Genomic DNA, 22,135 nt, shown 5'->3' on the forward strand with positions numbered 1-22,135 from the left:
AGAACAGTTGTCCCCTCTGTTAGTGTGGTTATGGGCTGGCCTACAGAACAGTTGTCTCCTCTGTTAGTGTGGTTATGGGCTGGCCTGCCTACAGAACAGTTATACTGATAACAGCTCTGCATACTGATGATTCACGCCATGTTCTTAACGCTGGTGAGAGCCATTCACAACGGAAGACCTCAAATCATGAGTCAACAGAATGTTCCATTTTGGATAACACCATTTAAAAAAAAATGTTTTTTAAAGGTTCATAAATGCTTGTAACAGTTTATGCAGCATTCATTAAACCTGCAGGCTATAAGTGAAGTTGTGTGGACATAAGACAGTATGATTTATAAAAATAAAAAAAAATCCTCATTCATCATCGATCCTACTTAGGCCTAGTTGGGGAATGTGTTATCATTAATCCTGTATTTTTATTCTCCATTACTCTTTACATGCTTTCATAAGGAGCTGGATCACATGAGGTAAGGTTGGTGTTGAACACAATGGTTTCTTCCACAAAGAGAGACCCTTTATCTAATAGACTATATCACTGCTCTCCAAACCCTGTTCCTGGAGAGATACCCCTCCTGTAGGGTTTCACTCCAACCCCAGTTGGGACTAAGCTGATTAATTTTAGGGGGCTAGATTAGGAGTGAACCTACAACATGGTAGGTCTCCAGAGACAGTGTTGGAGAGCCCTATAACCTATATGATCAACAACAAAAAGAAACCTAAATGAGTCAAGGATCGTGTTTTTGTGAACCAGGAAGTCAGTGTGGCGATTGATATGGGGTTTTACCACTAGGTGGCGATAGTGTCACATTATTTCAGGGAACTTTGCAATTTAAGTTGAAAATGCAATACAAAAGCAATACAAAGATTAGCATTTTTAAACATTTGAACTACCTGATATTTACCAAATGGATCAATGTAACCTGGAATTAGGCTATCTTACCTCTCCTCTTGTCTTCCAGGAGTTTTATAGACAGTGGAAACGATCTGATTGGTTCAGATCAGACTGATGGTAGGATGATGCCTAGGTGGACATGGTCATGATTTCATGTTGTGTGTGTTTCAACCAGGGCACTGCACTGCTGTTCTTACCCAATGGCACCAAGCTGTTTGCTGTGTTCTACACACTAGGTAACCTTGCTGCACTCTCCAGGTGAGTTATTCATTCATTCATGATTTTCCAGAGCTAAAGACAAAGCTTTTTCCATTAAGCTTCACTTAATGTATAATGCATGTACTTGTTACAATTACATTTCAATAGATGCCTAGAAAGGAAATGTCTTCAATTAAAATGTATTGTGAGGAAATGTAACTGGAAGTTCCATCCTATCCATCTAACTTGACTTTAGGATGCCAGACGTGAACAATTATTAATCTGCCTGTCCCATCACCTATTTGGAATGCAAGCAGTAGGAGTCAGTCGGTCAGTGGCAGTCGGTCAGTGGCAGTCGGTCAGTGGCAGTCGGTCAGTGGCAGTCGGTCAGTGGCAGTCGGTCAGTGGCAGTCGGTCAGTGGCAGTCGGTCAGTGGCAGTCGGTCAGTGGTGCAGTCGGTCAGTGGCAGTCGGTCAGTGGCAGTCGGTCAGTCAAATCAAATGTATTTATAAAGCCCTTCTTACATCAGCTGATGTCACAAAGTGCTGTACAGAAACCCAGCCTAAAACCCCCAAACAGCAAGCAATGCAGGTATAGAAGCACGGTGGCTAGGAAAAACTCCCGAGAAAGGCCAGAACCTAGGAAGAAACTGACTGCTACTAGCAGGCAGTCAGTCAGTAGCAGTCAGTCAGTAGCAGTCAGTCAGTCAGTAGCAGTCAGTCAGTAGCAGTCAGTCAGTGTCAGTAAGTAGCAGTCAGTCAGTAGCAGTTAGTCAGTCAGTAGCAGTCAGTCAGTAGCAGTCAGTAGCAGTCAGTCAGTCAGTAGCAGTCAGTCAGTAGCAGTCAGTCAGTCAGTAGCAGTCAGTCAGTAGCAGTCAGTCAGTGTCAGTAAGTAGCAGTCAGTCAGTAGCAGTTAGTCAGTCAGTAGCAGTCAGTCAGTAGCAGTCAGTAAGTAGCAGTCAGTCAGTCAGTAGCAGTCAGTCAGTCAGTAGCAGTCAGTAAGTAGCAGTCAGTCAGTCAGTAGCAGTCAGTAAGTAGCAGTCAGTCAGTAGCAGTCAGTAAGTAGCAGTCAGTCAGTAGCAGTCAGTCAGTCAGTAGCAGTCAGTCAGTCAGTCAGTAGCAGTCAGTCAGTAGCAGTCAGTCAGTAGCAGTAAGTAGCAGTCAGTCAGTCAGTGTCAGTAAGTAGCAGTCAGTCAGTAGCAGTCAGTCAGTCAGTAGCAGTCAGTCAGTCAGTAGCAGTCAGTCAGTAGCAGTCAGTCAGTAAGTAGCAGTCAGTGTCAGTAAGTAGCAGTCAGTCAGTCAGTAGCACTCAGTCAGTCAGTAGCAGTTAGTCAGTAAGTAGCAGTCAGTCAGTAGCAGTTAGTCAGTAAGTAGCAGTCAGTCAGTCAGTAGCAGTCAGTCAGTCAGTAGCAGTCAGTCAGTCAGCAGTCAGTCAGTCAGTAGCAGTCAGTCAGTAGCAGTTAGTCAGTAAGTAGCAGTCAGTCAGTCAGTAGCAGTCAGTCAGTCAGTAGCAGTCAGTCAGTCAGTAGCAGTCAGTCAGTCAGTCAGTAGCAGTCAGTCAGTAGCAGTCAGTCAGTAGCAGTAAGTAGCAGTCAGTCAGTCAGTGTCAGTAAGTAGCAGTCAGTCAGTAAGTAGCAGTCAGTCAGTCAGTAGCAGTCAGTCAGTAGCAGTCAGTCAGTCAGTAGCAGTCAGTCAGTAGCAGTTAGTCAGTAAGTAGCAGTTAGTCAGTAAGTAGCAGTCAGTCAGTCAGTAGCACTCAGTCAGTAAGTAGCAGTCAGTCAGTCAGTAGCACTCAGTCAGTCAGTAGCAGTCAGTCAGTAGCAGTTAGTCAGTAAGTAGCAGTCAGTCAGTCAGTAGCAGTCAGTCAGTAAGTAGCAGTCAGTCAGTCAGTAGCACTCAGTCAGTCAGTAGCAGTCAGTCAGTCAGTAGCAGTCAGTAAGTAGCAGTCAGTCAGTCAGTAGCACTCAGTCAGTAAGTAGCAGTCAGTCAGTCAGTCAGTAGCACTCAGTCAGTAAGTAGCAGTCAGTCAGTCAGTAGCAGTCAGTCAGTAGCAGTCAGTCAGTGTCAGTAAGTAGCAGTCAGTCAGTGTCAGTAAGTAGCAGTTAGTCAGTCAGTAGCAGTCAGTCAGTAGCAGTCAGTCAGTAGCACTCAGTCAGTCAGTCAGTGTCAGTAAGTAGCAGTCAGTCAGTGTCAGTAAGTAGCAGTTAGTCAGTCAGTAGCAGTCAGTCAGTAGCAGTCAGTCAGTAGCAGTCAGTCAGTAGCAGTCAGTCAGTAGCAGTCAGTCAGTGTCAGTAAGTAGCAGTCAGTCAGTCAGTAGCAGTCAGTCAGTCAGTGTCAGTAAGTAGCAGTCAGTCAGTGTCAGTAAGTAGCAGTTAGTCAGTCAGTAGCAGTCAGTCAGTAAGTAGCAGTTAGTCAGTCAGTAGCAGTCAGTCAGTAGCAGTCAGTCAGTCAGTAGCAGTCAGTCAGTAGCAGTCAGTCAGTAAGTAGCAGTCAGTGTCAGTAAGTAGCAGTCAGTCAGTCAGTAGCACTCAGTCAGTCAGTAGCAGTTAGTCAGTAAGTAGCAGTCAGTCAGTAGCAGTTAGTCAGTAAGTAGCAGTCAGTCAGTCAGTAGCAGTCAGTCAGTCAGTAGCAGTCAGTCAGTCAGTAGCAGTCAGTCAGTAGCAGTTAGTCAGTAAGTAGCAGTCAGTCAGTCAGTAGCACTCAGTCAGTCAGTAGCAGTCAGTCAGTCAGTAGCAGTCAGTCAGTCAGTCAGTAGCAGTCAGTCAGTAGCAGTAAGTAGCAGTCAGTCAGTCAGTGTCAGTAAGTAGCAGTCAGTCAGTAAGTAGCAGTCAGTCAGTCAGTAGCAGTCAGTCAGTAGCAGTCAGTCAGTCAGTAGCAGTCAGTCAGTAGCAGTTAGTCAGTAAGTAGCAGTCAGTCAGTCAGTAGCACTCAGTCAGTAAGTAGCAGTCAGTCAGTCAGTAGCACTCAGTCAGTCAGTAGCAGTCAGTCAGTAGCAGTTAGTCAGTAAGTAGCAGTCAGTCAGTCAGTAGCAGTCAGTCAGTAAGTAGCAGTCAGTCAGTCAGCAGTCAGTCAGTCAGTAGCAGTCAGTCAGTCAGTAGCAGTCAGTAAGTAGCAGTCAGTCAGTCAGTAGCACTCAGTCAGTAAGTAGCAGTCAGTCAGTCAGTCAGTAGCACTCAGTCAGTAAGTAGCAGTCAGTCAGTCAGTAGCAGTCAGTCAGTAGCAGTCAGTCAGTGTCAGTAAGTAGCAGTCAGTCAGTGTCAGTAAGTAGCAGTTAGTCAGTCAGTAGCAGTCAGTCAGTAGCAGTCAGTCAGTAGCACTCAGTCAGTCAGTCAGTGTCAGTAAGTAGCAGTCAGTCAGTGTCAGTAAGTAGCAGTTAGTCAGTCAGTAGCAGTCAGTCAGTAGCAGTCAGTCAGTAGCAGTCAGTCAGTAGCAGTCAGTCAGTAGCAGTCAGTCAGTGTCAGTAAGTAGCAGTCAGTCAGTCAGTAGCAGTCAGTCAGTCAGTGTCAGTAAGTAGCAGTCAGTCAGTGTCAGTAAGTAGCAGTTAGTCAGTCAGTAGCAGTCAGTCAGTAAGTAGCAGTTAGTCAGTCAGTAGCAGTCAGTCAGTAGCAGTCAGTCAGTAGCAGTCAGTCAGTAGCAGTCAGTCAGTCAGTAGCAGTCAGTCAGTCAGTGTCAGTAAGTAGCAGTCAGTCAGTAGCAGTCAGTCAGTAGCAGTCAGTCAGTAGCAGTCAGTCAGTAGCAGTCAGTCAGTAGCAGTTAGTCAGTCAGTAGCAGTTAGTCAGTCAGTAGCAGTTAGTCAGTCAGTAGCAGTTAGTCAGTCAGTAGCAGTTAGTCAGTCAGTAGCAGTCAGTCAGTGGCAGTCAGTCAGTGGCAGTCAGTCAGTGGCAGTCAGTCAGTCAGTAGCAGTCAGTCAGTCAGTCAGTAGCAGTCAGTCAGTCAGTAGCAGTCAGTCAGTAAGTAGCAGTCAGTCAGTAGCAGGCAGTAAGTAGCAGTCAGTCAGTAAGTAGCAGTCAGTGTCAGTAGCAGTCAGTCAGTAGCAGTCAGTCAGTGTCAGTAAGTAGCAGTCAGTCAGTAGCAGTCAGTCAGTAGCAGTCAGTCAGTGTCAGTCAGTAGCAGTCAGTCAGTAGCAGTCAGTCAGTCAGTAGCAGTCAGTCAGTCAGTGTCAGTAAGTAGCAGTCAGTCAGTCAGTAGCAGTCAGTCAGTAGCAGTCAGTCAGTAGCAGTCAGTCAGTCAGTAGCAGTCAGTCAGTCAGTAGCAGTCAGTCAGTAAGTAGCAGTCAGTCAGTAGCAGTCAGTCAGTCAGTAGCAGTCAGTCAGTCAGTAGCAGTCAGTCAGTCAGTAGCAGTTAGTCAGTCAGTAGCAGTCAGTAGCAGTCAGTCAGTAGCAGTCAGTAGCAGTCAGTCAGTAGCAGTCAGTCAGTAGCAGTCAGTAAGTAGCAGTCAGTCAGTAAGTAGCAGTCAGTGTCAGTAGCAGTCAGTGTCAGTAGCAGTCAGTCAGTAGCAGTCAGTCAGTCAGTAGCAGTCAGTCAGTCAGTAGCAGTCAGTCAGTCAGTAGCAGTCAGTCAGTCAGTAGCAGTCAGTCAGTAAGTAGCAGTCAGTCAGTAGCAGTCAGTCAGTCAGTAGCAGTCAGTCAGTCAGTAGCAGTCAGTCAGTCAGTAGCAGTCAGTCAGTCAGTAGCAGTCAGTCAGTCAGTAGCAGTTAGTCAGTCAGTAGCAGTTAGTCAGTCAGTAGCAGTCAGTCAGTCAGTAGCAGTCAGTCAGTCAGTAGCAGTCAGTCAGTCAGTAGCAGTCAGTCAGTCAGTAGCAGTTAGTCAGTCAGTAGCAGTCAGTCAGTAGCAGTTAGTCAGTCAGTAGCAGTTAGTCAGTCAGTAGCAGTTAGTCAGTCAGTAGCAGTCAGTCAGTGGCAGTCAGTCAGTGGCAGTCAGTCAGTAGCAGTCAGTCAGTCAGTAGCAGTCAGTCAGTGTCAGTTAGTCAGTCAGTAGCAGTTAGTCAGTCAGTAGCAGTCAGTAAGTAGCAGTCAGTCAGTCAGTAGCAGTCAGTCAGTAGCAGTCAGTCAGTCAGTAGCAGTCAGTCAGTCAGTGTCAGTCAGTAGCAGTCAGTCAGTAGCAGTCAGTCAGTAGCAGTCAGTCAGTAGCAGTCAGTCAGTAGCAGTCCAGTCAGTAGCAGTCAGTCAGTAGCAGTCAGTCAGTCAGTAGCAGTCAGTCAGTAAGTAGCAGTCAGTCAGTAGCAGTCAGTCAGTCAGTAGCAGTCAGTCAGTCAGTAGCAGTCAGTCAGTCAGTAGCAGTTAGTCAGTCAGTAGCAGTCAGTCAGTAGCAGTCAGTAGCAGTCAGTCAGTCAGTAAGTAGCAGTCAGTGTCAGTAGCAGTCAGTCAGTCAGTAGCAGTCAGTCAGTCAGTAGCAGTCAGTCAGTCAGTAGCAGTCAGTCAGTCAGTAGCAGTCAGTCAGTCAGTAGCAGTCAGTCAGTCAGTAGCAGTCAGTCAGTCAGTAGCAGTTAGTCAGTCAGTAGCAGTCAGTCAGTCAGTAGCAGTCAGTCAGTCAGTAGCAGTTAGTCAGTCAGTAGCAGTCAGTCAGTCAGTAGCAGTCAGTCAGTAGCAGTTAGTCAGTCAGTAGCAGTCAGTCAGTCAGTAGCAGTCAGTCAGTCAGTAGCAGTCAGTCAGTCAGTAGCAGTCAGTCAGTCAGTAGCAGTCAGTCAGTGGCAGTCAGTCAGTGGCAGTCAGTCAGTAGCAGTCAGTCAGTCAGTAGCAGTCAGTCAGTCAGTAGCAGTTAGTCAGTCAGTAGCAGTCAGTCAGTAGCAGTTAGTCAGTCAGTAGCAGTTAGTCAGTCAGTAGCAGTTAGTCAGTCAGTAGCAGTCAGTCAGTGGCAGTCAGTCAGTGGCAGTCAGTCAGTAGCAGTCAGTCAGTCAGTAGCAGTCAGTCAGTCAGTAGCAGTTAGTCAGTCAGTAGCAGTTAGTCAGTCAGTAGCAGTCAGTCAGTCAGTAGCAGTCAGTCAGTCAGTAGCAGTCAGTCAGTCAGTAGCAGGCAGTCAGTCAGTAGCAGTCAGTCAGTCAGTAGCAGTTAGTCAGTCAGTAGCAGTCAGTAGCAGTCAGTCAGTAGCAGTCAGTCAGTGTCAGTAAGTAGCCGTCAGTCAGTAGCCGTCAGTCAGTAGCAGTCAGTCAGTAGCAGTCAGTCAGTAAGTAGCAGTCAGTCAGTGTCAGTAAGTAGCAGTCAGTCAGTAGCAGTCAGTCAGTAGCAGTCAGTCAGTAAGTAGCAGTCAGTCAGTAGCAGTCAGTCAGTAGCAGTAAGTAGCAGGCAGTCAGTCAGTAGCAGTCAGTCAGTGTCAGTAAGCAGCAGTCAGTCAGTAAGTAGCAGTCAGTCAGTAAGTAGCAGTCAGTCAGTCAGTAGCAGTCAGTCAGTGTCAGTAAGTAGCAGTCAGTCAGTAAGTAGCAGTCAGTCAGTAGCAGCCCTAGTGTCCATTGAGTTCGTTGTCGAGGGGGTGTTCCCAGTCATGGAATTAGATAGAGATCTGGTTCCTGTTCTAGTGATTAGTAGTACTCCTGTGTGGTTCTGTAGGTAAGAGCATGACACTAACAAACACCAAGGTCGTAGGTTCATTTCCCGCAGGGATCACAGACCAAACATGTGGCCCCATGCGCTCACTGTCCTGGACACAATGGGCAGCTTTCTAGGATTCATTGTGGTATAGGGTTTCCATAGTTCAGGACATGCTGTGCAGTAATGTGTTGGGTTGAATCGCTGATGGTGGAACAGGTCTGTTGGGTTTTTAGTTCGTTATCTAAGAATCCAGAGTTGAGCTGTCAGATAAACATATCACACGTGACTCTCCAAGATACAAGTCATACCAAAGACTCAACAAAAAAATGGAACCCGATGCCTCTCAGCTTGGCTCTCAGCATTAAGGAGATGGATTGTGGGTAAGGGCCTGTGACAGAATAGCGTCTTGTCCCTCGGGTGTACTTGTACACAGCGGCGAATGACTATAGGGCCTTTAGGTCTTCAGAGGGACCAGAACTCTTCTAACCTGTTGTCTCAAACTAAATAATCTACATAACATCACTTTTAATGCGTTCAAACAGGCCTGGCTGCTCTTCGGGCTGCCGCGTACACAGAGACGGAACCGCTATTGACACAACATGTGACACACAGCATAAAATAATGCCACCAGCAAAAACAAAAAAACACACGGTGTTTACACCACCCATGATAGCCTGACGCAACTGTCACAAATATCTACAACAACGGTGTCATATCAAAGGTGACAGGCTCGTGGTGCTGAACAGAGACCGAATACCTGTACACTCCATGGTGCTGAAGGAGAGACCATTTTGGTCAAACGCATGATGGGGATGATAGACACACGAGACAGAAGTCACACCCAGCATCAGATCATGGTAAAGAATAAGCATCCCATTCACTTCAGTAGGCCCCATGAAATCAGTAGGCCCCATGAAATCATACCGATACAAAAGAACAACCATTTCATGTACAAAATTAAATTGACAAACCAGCTATTACTTCCCATTGCAAATATATTTTTATCACATTCAATCAAATGAATTTATAAAGCCCTTCTAACATCAGCTTATATCTCAAAGTGCTGTACAGAAACCCAGCCTAAAACCCCAAAACAGCAAGCAATGCAGGTGTAGAAGCACGGTGGCTAGGAAAACTCTCTAGAAAGGCCAGAACCTAGGAAGAAACCTAGAGAGGAACCAGGCAATGAGGGGTGGCCAGTCCTGTTCTGGCTGTGCCGGGTGGAGATTATAACAGAACATGGCCAAGATGTTCATAAATGACCAGCAGGGTCAGAAAATAATAATAATAATATTATTATTATTATTATTATAATCACAGTGGTTGTAGTGCAACAGGTCTGCTCCTGCTGTCTCTAGAGAGTTGAAAACATCAGATCTGGGACAGGTAGCACGTCCAGTGAACAGGTCAGGGTTCAATAGGCGCAGGCAGAACAGTTGAAACTGGAGCAGCAGCATGACCAGGTGGACTGGGGTCAACAAGGAGTCATTCATCACACTAACCGGTGACCTAAAGTTAAACTGCAACAATGTTTCATTATTTTCAGAAAGATAGCTAACAGCAAGCTAGCAGCAACAGCAATCCTCCCCTTTGAGCCTGGTTCCTCCCCTGAGCCTGGTTTCCTCCCCTCTGAGCCTGGTTCCTCCCTCTGAGCCTGGTTCCTCCCCTCTGAGCCTGGTTCCTCCCCTCTGAGCCTGGTTCCTCCCCTCTGAGCCTGGTTCCTCCCCTCTGAGCCTGGTTCCTCCCCTCTGAGCCTGGTTCCTCCCCTCTGGAGCCTCCCCTCCTGAGCCTGGTTCCTCCCCTCTGAGCCCTCCCCTCTGAGCCTGTTTCCTTCTCTCTGAGACTTGCATGCAAAATATTAATATCAGCCCTCTGATTACAATGAAGAGCAAGACGTGCCGCTCTGTTCTGGGCCAGCTGCAGCTTAACTAGGTCTCGTGTTTACACAACCACAACGCTGTGTGAAACAAACTAGGGGACAGTGTCTCGTGTGTGCTAACTCCTGGTTACTGTTCTGTACCACAAACAGTGGTGTCATGTTTACACTGGGCCTTTTGTCCCAAATGGAAATGTAGTGCACTAGATTTGACCAGGGCACATATGTAAAGGGAATAGGTGCCACTCATAAGTGCCACGTTGTATAATATTTAGGCTCACAAGCCCCTCAGCATATGATGGTTATGTAATGGTGACTTTAACAGTTACTACTACTCAAACTGGCTCTGTTGGAAAAGCTTGTCCCCCCCTACGCACACACACACACACTGCACCTCTCTGCACTTTTCCCAGGTTAGCTAGTTCATGATGTACCTGTGGTTCTAGATCACTCATGTGTTCCCACAAAATTTCTCACAAATGTTTCAATTGGACTTTATATTTATTAATTGTATTGTCCCCCTCAATCATCAGGTTCCCGCCATAAATATCTGGGCCTTTTGGATTGACAAAGGATTTCAAATTTTTAAAAACATACTGATAAATCTTAGTTTTTTAACTAGCTCAAAGTGGACTTTAAAATAGATCTTGCCTCCCTAAACAGCAGGAAGCAGATTATACAGTCAACTTTCCTGACAGTTCTTGACGATGGTGACACTATTTACCAGAATGCAGCAGCCACCACTACGCTTACTTGAAGGAATTTTTACCTATTTCTCGCACTATTAAATTTACAGACACAAAAAGATCCCACCATGTCGAACAAATTCTGTCGCTATTTTAGAAAATTGTACCGAAACATCCGGTTTACGTTGTAGCTGTCATGTTTTTTATATACGGTATGACTTTACGCGCATTAAAAACTGTGGATGGAAACGTGGTTAGAGGCTTTAATAATGTTCCTGCCCCACTGAGCACCTTAAGCCCGTCCCCTCAGCTCCGCTCCACATCCTCTCTCCTTCCCCTCAGCTCCGCCTCCACATCCTCTCTCCTTTCCCTCAGCTCCCGCTCCATCCTCTCTCCGTCCCCCTCAGCTCCACCCCATCCTCTCTCTCCTTCCCCCTCAGCTCCACTCCACATCTCTCTCCCCTTCCCCTCCACTCCTACATCCTCTCTCCTTCCCCTCAGCTCCACTCCACATCCTCTCTCCTTCCCCTCCGCTCCACTCCGCATCCTCTCTCCTTCCCCTCCACATCCTCTCTCCCTTCCCCTCAGCTCCGCTCCACATCCTCTCTCCCCCCTCAGCTCCGCTCCACATCCTCTCTCCTTCCCCTCAGCTCCGCCTCCACATCCTCTCTCCTCCTTCCGCTCCACATCCTCTCTCCTTCCCCTCCACATCCTCTCTCCCTTCCCCTCAGCTCCACTCCACATCCTCTCCCTTCCCCTCAGCTCCGCTCCACATCCTCTCTCCTTCCCCTCCACATCCTCTCTCCTTCCCTCAGCTCCACTCCACATCCTCTCCTTCCCCTCAGCTCCGCTCCACATCCTCTCTCCTTCCCCTCCACATCCTCTCTCCTTCCCCTCCACATCCTCTCCCCCTTCCCCTCCAGCTCCGCTCCACATCCTCTCCTTCCCCTCAGCTCCATCCACATCCTCTCCTTCCCCTCAGCTCCGCTCCACATCCTCTCTCCTTCCCCTCAGCTCCGCTCCACATCCTCTCTCCTTCCCTCAGCTCCGCTCCACATCCCCTCTCTCCTTCCCTCAGCTCCCGCTCCACATCCTCTCTCCCCCTTCCCCCTCAGCTCCGCTCCACATCCTTTCTCCTTCCCCTCCACTCAAGCCCACATCCTCTCCTTCCCTCAGCTCCGCTCCACATCCTCTCTCCTTCCCCTCCACATCCTCTCTCTTCCCCCTCAGCTCCGCTCCACATCCTCTCTCCTTCCCTCAGCTCCGCTCCACATCCTCTCTCCTTCCCCTCCCACATCCTCTCTCCCTTTCCCTCAGCTCCACTCCACATCCTCTCTCCTTCCCCTCCACATCCTCTCTCCTTCCCCTCAGCTCCACTCCACATCCTCTCCTTCCCCCTCCACATCCTCTCTCCTTCCCCTCCGCTCCACATCCTCTCTCCTTCCCCCCTCAGCTCCGCTCCACATCCTCTCTCCTTCCCCTCAGCTCCGCTCCCACATCCTCTCTCTCCTTCCCCTCCACATCCTCTCTCCTTCCCTCCCAGCTCCGCTCCACATCCTCTCTCCTTCCCCTCCACATCCTCTCTTCCCCTCAGCTCCGCTCCACATCCTCTCTCCTTCCCCTCAGCTCCGCTCCACATCCTCTCTCCTTCCCTCAGCTCCACTCCACATCCTCTCCTTCCCCTCAGCTCCGCTCCACATCCTCTCTCCTTCCCCTCCACATCCTCTCCTTTCCTCCACATCCTCTCCCTTCCCCTCCACATCCTCTCTCCCTTCCCCCTCAGCTCCGCTCCACATCCTCTCTCTCCTTCCCCTCCACATCCTCTCTCCTTCCCCTCAGCTCCACTCCACATCCTCTCCTTCCCTCAGCTCCGCTCCACATCCCTCTCTCCTTCCCCTCCCCTCCACATCCTCTCTCCTTCCCCTCAGCTCCGCTCCACATCCTCTCCTTCCGCTCAGCTCCGCTCCCACATCCTCTCTCCTTCCCCTCAGCTCCACTCCACATCCCTCTCTCCTTCCCCTCCACATCCTCTCTCCTTCCCCCTCAGCTCCGCTCCACATCCTCTCTCCCTTCCCCTCAGCTCCGCTCCACATCCTCTCTCCTTCCCCTCAGCTCCCGCTCCACATCCTCTCTCCTTCCCCTCCACATCCTCTCTCCTTCCCCTCAGCTCCCCCACATCCTCTCTCCTTCCCTCCACATCCTCTCTCCTTCCCCTCAGCTCCACTCCACATCCTCTCCTTCCCCTCCACATCCTCTCTCCTTCCCCTCAGCTCCGCTCACATCCTCTCTCCTTCCCCTCAGCCCGCTCCACATCCTCTCCTTCCCCTCAGCTCCGCCCACATCCTCTCTCCTTCCCCTCAGCTCCGCCTCCACATCCTCCTCTCCTTCCCCTCCACATCCTCTCTCCCTTTCCCCTCAGCTCCGCTCCACATCCCTCTCTCCCCCTTCCCCTCCACATCCTCTCTCTCTTCCCCTCAGCTCCGCTCCACATCCTCTCCCTTCCCCCCTCAGCTCCGCTCCACATCCTCTCCTTCCCCTCAGCTCCGCCCTCCACATCCTCTCTCTCCTTCCCTCAGCTCCGCTCCTCCACATCCTCTCTCCTTCCCCTCAGCTCCGCTCCACATCCTCTCCTCCTTCCCCTCAGCTCCGCTCCACATCCTCTCTCCTTCCCCTCAGCTCCACTCCCATCCTCTCCTTCCCCTCAGCTCCGCTCCACATCCTCTCTCCTTCCCCTCCACATCCTCTCTCCCTTCCCCTCCACATCCTCTCTCCTTCCCCTCCATCCCTCCGCATCCTCTCTCCTTCCCCTCAGCTCCACTCCACATCCTCTCCCCTTCCCTCAGCTCCACTCCATCCTCTCCTCTTCCCCTCAGCTCCACTCCACATCCTCTCCTCTTCCCCTCAGCTCCACTCCGCATCCTGTCCTCTTCCCCTCAGCTCCGCTCCGCATCCTCTCTCCTTCCCCTCAGCTCCGCTCCGCACCCTCTCTCCTTCCCCTCAGCTCCGCTCCGCACCCTCTCTCCTTCCCCTCAGCTCCGCTCCGCATCCTCTCTCCTTCCCCTCAGCTCCGCTCCGCATCCTCTCTCCCTTCCCTCAGCTCCGCTCCGCATCCCTCTCTCCTTCCCCTCAGCTCCGCCTCCGCATCCTCTCTCCTTCCCCTCAGCTCCGCTCCGCATCCTCTCTCCCTTCCCCTCAGCCCCGCTCCATCCTCTCTCCTTCCTCAGCTCTGCTCTACATCCTCTCCCTTCCCCTCAGCTCTGCTCCACATCCTCTCTCCTTCCCCTCCGCTCCACATCCTCTCTCCTTCCCCTCCGCTCCACATCCTCTCTACATCCTCTCCTCCCCTTCTCTACCTCGGCATCAGTCACAGATAGACGGATGTGATGCTCTGCAAACACACAGCCCACTCAGATGAGCACGCACGGGCACACACTGACACACGAGCGCCATCCAAGATGAAGATGACGCATTCAGTTAGCTAGATGGGAGAGGTGGCAGGCAGGGTCGTAGGTCAGGTGGATGCATCTCTCCAGGGTCTTTGTGTGAAAGCAGGGTCGTAGGTCAGGTGGATGCATCTCTTTGGGGGCCAGCAGATGACATGGGTCAGGTGGATGCATCTCTCTAGGGTCTTTGTGAAAGCAGGGTCAGGTCAGGTGGATGCATCTCTAGGGTCTTTGTGTGAAAGCAGGGTCGTAGGTCAGATGGATGCATCTTCCGGGTCTTTGTGTGAAAGCAGGGTCGTAGGTCAGGTGGATGCATCTCTCCGAGGTCTTTGTGTGAAAGCGGGGTCGTAGGTCAGGTGGAAGCATCTCTCTAGAGCTGGGGGGGGGAGCGGAGAAAAAAAGGTGGGAGGAAGTGATTTGATAAAGATGACAGATGCACTGAAAAAATAGATCCCATCAGAAGCTGGAAATGAAAAGGGTAGGTGCTTAACAAATGATACTGAAGACTGATCATGAAAGGAGACGGGGTGGGATTGTTGTACGTGGGTTTAAATGTGACTGTTCCATGTAATGTCCTTACAAGCTGTAGCTATTGACTAGATGGCATGTTAAATAACCTGCCACAGAATATCTATTCACACCGTTGAAATGACAATGCATTTGTTTTGCTTGTCAATTATGTAAATAGCATTTTTTTTCCCCCTGTTTTTAAAAATGGGCAATCTGTGATTGTTACATCTATTTATTGACTCAAATGAGGGATCTATAGCCATTTTGATTCTTGAAGAGTATTCTAAATTACTCATGAGCTTAGTTCAAACGGTCTTACTTACTCCATCACTAACCCAAATATAAGATTGTGTACGCCATTGTTTGTAAACAATCACTGTATAGCCTCCAAAACAAGATTCAAACAATAATCTTGATGTCACGGATGGTTAGTCCTTGCAATAATTGCACCGTCTATACATTTGCGAGTGGTTAAATTTCTCCAGCCCCATCGCTCAGCTGTATACCGAAAAAGTGGTGGGGCGGGTTTGTTGTTTAAATCCCAGATTCCCCCTTTATTAAAGGTCTCTATCATCATACATTTATTTTCCGTAAATACAAAGAAAATTTTGTTTCTCTGGGTTTGTGTGATCAATATGTTGTCTATTGAAATCTAGAATCTATTAGGTATTATTTCTATGTTGTAACCAGTGTGTTTTGCGTTATCTGTCTGCAGCACCTGTTTCCTGATGGGACCCGTGAAGCAGCTGAAGAGAATGTTTGAACCGACCAGACTGATAGCCACCTGTGTTGTGTTGGTAACTACCTACTGCACATCCACGTATTCAACTGTTAAATAGCCTAGCGTCTGCTCATAGCCTGGCGTCTGCTCATAGCCTGGCGTCTGCTCATAGCCTGGCGTCTGCTCATAGCCTGGCGTCTGCTCATAGCCTGGCGTCTGCTCATAGCCCGGCGTCTGCTCATAGCCCGGCGTCTGCTCATAGCCCGGCGTCTGCTCATAGCCCAGCGTCTGCTCATAGCCCAGCGTCTGCTCATAGCCCAGCGTCTGCTCATAGCCCAGCGTCTGCTCATAGCCCAGCGTCTGCTCATAGCCCAGCTTCTGCTCATAGCCCAGCTTCTGCTCATAGCCCAGCTTCTGCTCATAGCCCAGCTTCTGCTCATAGCCCAGCTTCTGCTCATAGCCCAGCTTCTGCTCATAGCCCAGCTTCTGCTCATAGCCTAGCTTCTGCTCATAGCCTAGCTTCTGCTCATAGCCTAGCTTCTGCTCATAGCCTAGCGTCTGCTCATAGCCTAGCGTCTGCTTACAGCCTAGCTTCTGCTTCCACTGCTCCAGAGTGGCGCAGCGGTCTAAGGCACTGCATCTCAGTGCAAGAGGCGACACTACAGTCCCTGGTTCGAATCCTGGCTGAATCACATCCGGTTGTGATTGGGAGTCCCATAGGGCGGCGCACAATTGGCCCAGCGTCGTCCGGGTTTGGCCCGGGGGTAGGCCGTAAAATAAGAATTTGTTCTTTAACTGACTTGCCTAGTTTAAATAAAGATAAAAATAAAATTGACATGAGATTGATATTTTATAAAAGGACATACACAGATGTCCTTGTCAACTAATGTTAAGTTAAACAACCGCATACAACGATCATAGTAAGTAATCCCACAGCAGCTTTTCTCACTCGGGCTGACTTTGCTGAGAGCTGCTTTATTGAAGACAGGTTGTATTTACTACGACTGTGATGATACGTGATTTATCTCACCTAGCTACCTTGAGGACAGGTTGTATTTACTACGACTGTGATGATACGTGATTTATCTCACCTAGCTGCCTTGAGGACAGGTTGTATTTACTACGACTGTGATGATACGTGATATATCTCACCTAGCTACCTTGAGGACAGGTTGTATTTACTACGACTGTGATGATACGTGATATATCTCACCTAGCTACCTTGAGGACAGGTTGTATTTACTACGACTGTGATGATACGTGATATATCTCACCTAGCTACCTTGAGGACAGGTTGTATTTACTACGACTGTGATGATACGTGATATATCTCACCTAGCTACCTTGAGGACAGGTTGTATTTACTACGACTGTGATGATACGTGATATATCTCACCTAGCTGCCTTGAGGACAGGTTGTATTTACTATGACTGTGATGATACGTGATATATCTCACCTAGCTACCTTGAGGACAGGTTGTATTTACTACGACTGTGATGATACGTGATTGTCTAGCTAGGTTAATGCTTAGGTTTAGTCTGTTTTTTCCTCTACACAGCAGCCCCTTAAGCCTAGCATGCCAATATCAGCAAACAGAAGCTGCATCCCCACTTTCAAAATAGGGAAACTAACGAACGTAACGCAACCCCCACCCCCTGCAATAAAGTTTTAAACTTTGAAAACACAAAGTGTCACAGTATGATGCGTTTTGGATGTATATCTCCTTTAAGACACTGGTTTAGTGTTCCATGATACTTCTGTTCTCAAGGGATAGTCTGCCACTAGTTTAGGGCAGACTGACACTAGTTTAGGGCAGACTGACACTAGTTTAGGGCAGACGGACACTAGTTTAGGGCAGACGGACACTAGTTTAGGACAGACTGACACTAGTTTAGGACAGACTGACACTAGTTTAGGGCAGACTGACACTAGTTTAGGGCAGACGGACACTAGTTTAGGGCAGACGGACACTAGTTTAGGGCAGACGGACACTAGTTTTTCCATGACTGAAAAAGTCTAAACATTTTAAATGACAACTTAAAGAGTGACTGTAATTCCCGATGTGCCCTCCTTTTTTTAGATTTGGTTGATTTTAGGAAATGCTAGCAGCGATTTCTGATTTCAAAGTTGAGTGAGTTGGGTTCAGGGTGTGGTTCGATGTGGGTGTCTCGTGCGTGTTCGCAGGTGGGAAAGAGTTAGCCAAATTATTTAGCCAATTAGCTTCCGCCGGCTGGTGTACGACAGTGGCAAAGGTAGTTTGACTTTGGATAGCCCATCTCCGGGGCTATAAAATACACAATTTTCATGTTCCACACTTTTTTTAAATTTTTGTAATTAAATGCTTTAAACACTTGTATATCAATTTCTACATTGTATAGTTGTTTTGAGGTTGAAATTCGGAGATATTGTAATTTTAATATAATGTCCCATGTACATTGTGTAATTTACAAATGGTCCCTAACAAGCCCCATTGGGATATCCAAAGTTGACCCAAATTTACCACAGGTATTACAACCAGGTCGGTGTGCAGTAGCACTCTGAATTGATGATTACTTGTGTGCGGCCAGCTGTGGACATGTGGGCAGGTTTGGAACAAACCTTCATTTACGTTCTGACGCAGACATGACTACAAGTCTCACCAAACTAATACCTGTGGTAGCTGCACGTGACTTGATCGTAATACCTGTGGTAAATTAGGGTCAAAATTATCCTATTTACATTTCGTAGTCAATTTTGGGATGCCAAATAGGCTGTTTTCTAATTGACAGTTATTTTTATTTTTTAATTTTTTTAGTGTCAGGTTTTTTAAAACAAAATTTTAGGGTCAGTTTCTCTTTTAAGGTTGATCTGCTGTTAGGGCAAGTCAAAACTCACACAAAGCTGAGTGGTGATTTGAAGTAATTCCCTCACAGTAGATTACACATGAATCAAATTATGCGTTAATCACAGTAGAATAGATATGTTAATTTAACCAATATTCAGGTGGTTTACTTTTGTTTTTGTCTTTCTGCCTCCAGCTCTGTCTCGTTTTGACTCTTTGTGCAGTTTTCTGGGTAAGTATCTGAAAGCCTCTAAACAGTTCAGTAGCCTACATTGTGACCCTAACCCAATGTTTCCCAAACTCAGTCCTGGGGACCCCAAGAAGTGCATGTTTTTTTTTTTTTTTTGCTGCTTATAAATCTACACAGCTGATTCAAATAATTGATGAGTTGATTATTTAAATCAGCTGTGTAGTGCTAGGGGCAAAACACCAAACTTGTACCATTTTGGGGCCCCCGGGACAGAGTTTGGGAAACGCTGCCGTGTGCACTATAACAAATCTACAACACAGCTGTTTGACAAAAGACATGAGATTGGTTCTGTCTCTGTAGTGGCAAAAGAAGGGACTGGCCATCATCTTCTGCATTCTACAGTTCTTAGCAATGACATGGTAAGTAACACTATCCTCTCACACTTTATTTTAAGCGTGTGAAATGTCAATAATAGTAGAGAATGATTTATTTCAGCTTTTATTTTCATCACATTCCCAGTGGGTTATAAGTTTACATACACTCAATTAGTATTTGGTAGCATTGCCTTTAAATTGTTTAACTTGGGTCAAACGCTTCGGGTAGCCTTCCACAAGCTTCCCAAAAAAGTTGGGTGAATTTGGCCCATTGCTCCTGACAGAGCTGGTGTATCTGAGTCAGGTTTGTAGGCCTCCTTGCTCGCACACGCTTTTTCAGTTCTGCCCACACATTTTCTATAGGTTTGAGGTCAGGGCTTTGTGATGGCCACTCCAATACCTTGACTTTGTTGTCCTTAAAGCATTTTGCCACAACTTTGGAAGTATGCTTGGGGTCAGCTGTCCATTTGAAAGACCCATTTGCAACCAAGCTTTAACTTCCTGACTGATGTCTTGAGATGCTTCAATATATCCACATAATTTTCCTACCTCATGAGGCCATCTATTTTGTGAAGTGCACCAGTACCTCAGAACTTCCGAGGTCACCTCCTCCTCTCATGACCTCAGAGCCCCCGAGGTCACCCTCTCATGACCTCAGAGCCCCCTAGAGGTCACCTCATGACCTCAGAGCCCCCGAGGTCACCCTCCTCTCATGACCTCAGAACCCCCGAGGTCACCCTCCTCTCATGACCTCAGAGCCCCCCGAGGTCACCCTCCTCTCATGACCTCAGAGCCCCCCAGAGGTCACCCTCCTCATGACCTCAGAGCCCCCGAGGTCACTCCTCTCATGACCTCAGAGCCCCCGAGGTCACCCTCCTCTCATGACCTCAGAGCCCCCCCAGAGGTCACCTCCTCATGACCTCAGAGCCCCCGAGGTCACCCTCCTCTCATGACCTCAGAGCCCCCTAGAGGTCACCCTCCTCTCATGACCTCAGAGCCCCCAGGAGGTCACCCTCTCATGACCTCAGAGCCCCCCAGAGGTCACCCTCCTCATGACCTCAGAGCCCCCCAGAGGTCACCCTCCCTCATGACCTCAGAGCCCCAGAGGTCACCCTCCTCCTCATGACCTCAGAGCCCCCCAGAGGTCACCTCCTCTCATGACCTCAGAGCCCCCAGAGGTCACCCTCCTCCTCACACCCTCAGAGCCCCCTCAGAGGTCACCTCCTCTCATGACCTCAGAGCCCCCCAGAGGTCACCCTCTCTCATGACCTCAGAGCCCCCCCCAGAGGTCACCCTCCTCTCATGACCTCAGAGCTCCCCAGAGGTCATCCTCCTCTCACGCTCACGGTTTGTGTTCCGGCACCTCCAGATTTTACAAATGATGCTCTGGCAAGATCTGAAAACAGCCTTTGGTGGAGGGAACCCTCAAACGTTAATGAATTAGAGCCGTTTTGCTGCTGAAGAGTGGGCCAGGATGTCAGTCAAAGGTGCTACAATAAACTTTTTTTTGGCAGTAATTAAGGCTTTGCAACCCCTACCCTGCCGTTTGGAAAATCCAAAAGAATTTGTGGAGACTCAGAAGTGTTTGTCAAATTTCAAATTTTATTATTTATGGAAAGTGAAAGATGTCAATATATTTGGCCACAAATGTATCACAATCAACCTTATTCAAAAGAGACGCTTATCTGCAACGTCCGTGCTGGTAAACTTTTCCTCCTTTGGTACATTTGCACGATGTCATAACACACCTACACAGTCTTCTATTGCTCACTTATCACCAGACTGCAGTTCACTTGATGGGGTGGGGGTTGAACTCTTCTGTGTCAACGAGAGCAGAGCTGACTTGGCGCCCGCTGATTGGCTCACTGGGCTCGTGCGCAGTTGAATCCAGTTCATGGGTGAACCCTTAGATCGTGCACTGTGCACGTACTGTTGTACCTGCCTTTACTTCACTGACTTGGTTTGTTGTTGCCGATCATGTAAGTTTAAAATGGCGTTCAAATACAGTAGACAACAAATGAACAGTTAAAAAAAATCCTAACAGCATATCTTGATGAAAGAAGACCAGACTGCTGGCCTTACTGGGTGGATAGGAACTTTAACCCCAGCTGTTTAGGGAGGGGCATCACAGCCCAGTGATAGGAACATAACCCCAGCTGTTTAAGAGGGGCTTCACACCTTAGTGATAGGAACATTAACCCCAGCTGTTTAGGAGGGGCATCACACCTTAGTGATAGGAACATTAACCCCAGCTGTTTAGAGGGGCATCACACCCAGTGATAGGAACATTAACCCCAGCTGTTTAGGAGGGGCATCACACCTAGTGATAGGAACATTAACCCCAGCTGTTTAGGAGGGGCATCACACCTTAGTGATAGGAACATTAACCCCAGCTGCTTAGAGGGGCATCACACCTTAGTGATAGGAACATTAACCCCAGCTGTTTAGGAGGGGCATCACACCTTAGTGATAGGAACATTAACCCCAGCTGTTTAGGAGGGGCATCACACCTTAGTGATAGGAACATTAACCCCAGCTGTTTAGGAGAGGCATCACACCTTAGTGATAGGAACATTAACCCCAGCTGTTTAGGAGAGGCTTCACACCTTAGTGATAGGAACATTAACCCCAGCTGTTTAGGAGAGGCATCACACCTTAGTGATAGGAACATTAACCCCAGCTGTTTAGGAGGGGCATCACACCTTAGTGATAGGAACATTAACCCCAGCTGTTTAGGAGGGGCATCACACCTTAGTGATAGGAACATTAACCCCAGCTGTTTAGGAGGGGCATCACACCTTAGTGATAGGAACATTAACCCCAGCTGTTTAGGAGGGGCATCGCACCTTAGTGATAGGAACATTAACCCCAGCTGTTTAGGAGAGGCTTCACACCTGGTATAAAGGCTTGTCTAGTTCTGTTATTTCTGCCGGGGTGTTCCCTATACCTGCACCCAGAGGGGAGTAGTAGTTCAGAGTCCAGGTCCTTGGGTCTTAAAGGATTTTGTGAGCCTTGCTAAGGGCCCTGACCTTAAAGATCTCATCCAAGCCTGTGTTTGACTCAAAGTACCTTGCCTACCCTGGACACAACCTGACTGGTAGGATCTCTGACTGTTATCGTACTGTTGTATCTGCCTGTCCTGGACACAACCTGACTGGTAGGATCTCTGACTGTTATCGTACTGTTGTATCTGCCTGTCCTGGACACAACCTGGCTGGTAGGATCTCTGACTGTGATCGTACTGTTGTATCTGCCTGTCCTGGACACAACCTGGCTGGTAGGATCTCTGACTGTGATCGTACTGTTGTATCTGCCTGTCCTGTACACAACCTGACTGGTAGGATCTCTGACTGTTATCGTACTGTTGTACCAGCCTGTCCTGTACACAACCTGGCTGGCAGGACCACTTGCAGGTCAATGAAATTTACATGCTGGAAAGCAGCAAGGAACAAGCACTTGTTGATGTTTTTGCATGTAGATGTTGAAAGGTTTGTATAGAGGTGTGTATTTGCATATTGATTGTGTGTGTCGGTGTGTGTCTAGCTGTCATTCCAACCTACTGAGATGTCACCTTGCTCTCTCTCACTGTGGTACCTGTCCTAGTCTGATAGATATCACCTTCCTCTCTCTCACTGTGGTACCTGTCCTAGTCTGATAGATGTCACATTCCTCTCTCTCACTGTGGTACCTGTCCTAGTCTGATAGATGTCACATTCCTCTCTCTCACTGTGGTACCTGTCCTAGTCTGATAGATGTCACATTCCTCTCTCTCACTGTGGTACCTGTCCTAGTCTGATAGATGTCACATTCCTCTCTCTCACTGTGGTACCTGTCCTAGTCTGATAGATGTCACATTCCTCTCTCTCACTGTGGTACCTGTCCTAGTCTGATAGATGTCACC

General features: G+C 48.4%; 2 protein-coding genes across 2 annotated transcripts; both read left to right on the forward strand.

Annotated features, from left to right (window-relative positions):
- Positions 1 to 1,016: 1,016 nt before the first annotated feature.
- On the forward strand, positions 1,017 to 18,283 carry LOC135534606 (vesicle transport protein SFT2A-like). Its single transcript, XM_064961543.1, has 4 exons — positions 1,017 to 1,150; positions 14,843 to 14,924; positions 17,867 to 17,902; positions 18,221 to 18,283. The coding sequence occupies exons 1-4, from the start codon at positions 1,032 to 1,034 to the stop codon at positions 18,281 to 18,283; spliced, it is 300 nt and encodes a 99-aa protein (XP_064817615.1). The 5' UTR covers positions 1,017 to 1,031.
- Positions 18,284 to 18,946: 663 nt separating this feature from the next.
- LOC135534607 (uncharacterized) lies at positions 18,947 to 19,540 on the forward strand. Its single transcript, XM_064961544.1, has 3 exons — positions 18,947 to 19,069; positions 19,160 to 19,341; positions 19,402 to 19,540. The coding sequence occupies exons 1-3, from the start codon at positions 18,947 to 18,949 to the stop codon at positions 19,538 to 19,540; spliced, it is 444 nt and encodes a 147-aa protein (XP_064817616.1).
- Positions 19,541 to 22,135: the final 2,595 nt, after the last annotated feature.

This window comes from Oncorhynchus masou, unplaced genomic scaffold, assembly GCF_036934945.1.
Source record: "Oncorhynchus masou masou isolate Uvic2021 unplaced genomic scaffold, UVic_Omas_1.1 unplaced_scaffold_3647, whole genome shotgun sequence".
Taxonomy (NCBI): Eukaryota; Metazoa; Chordata; class Actinopteri; order Salmoniformes; family Salmonidae; genus Oncorhynchus; species Oncorhynchus masou.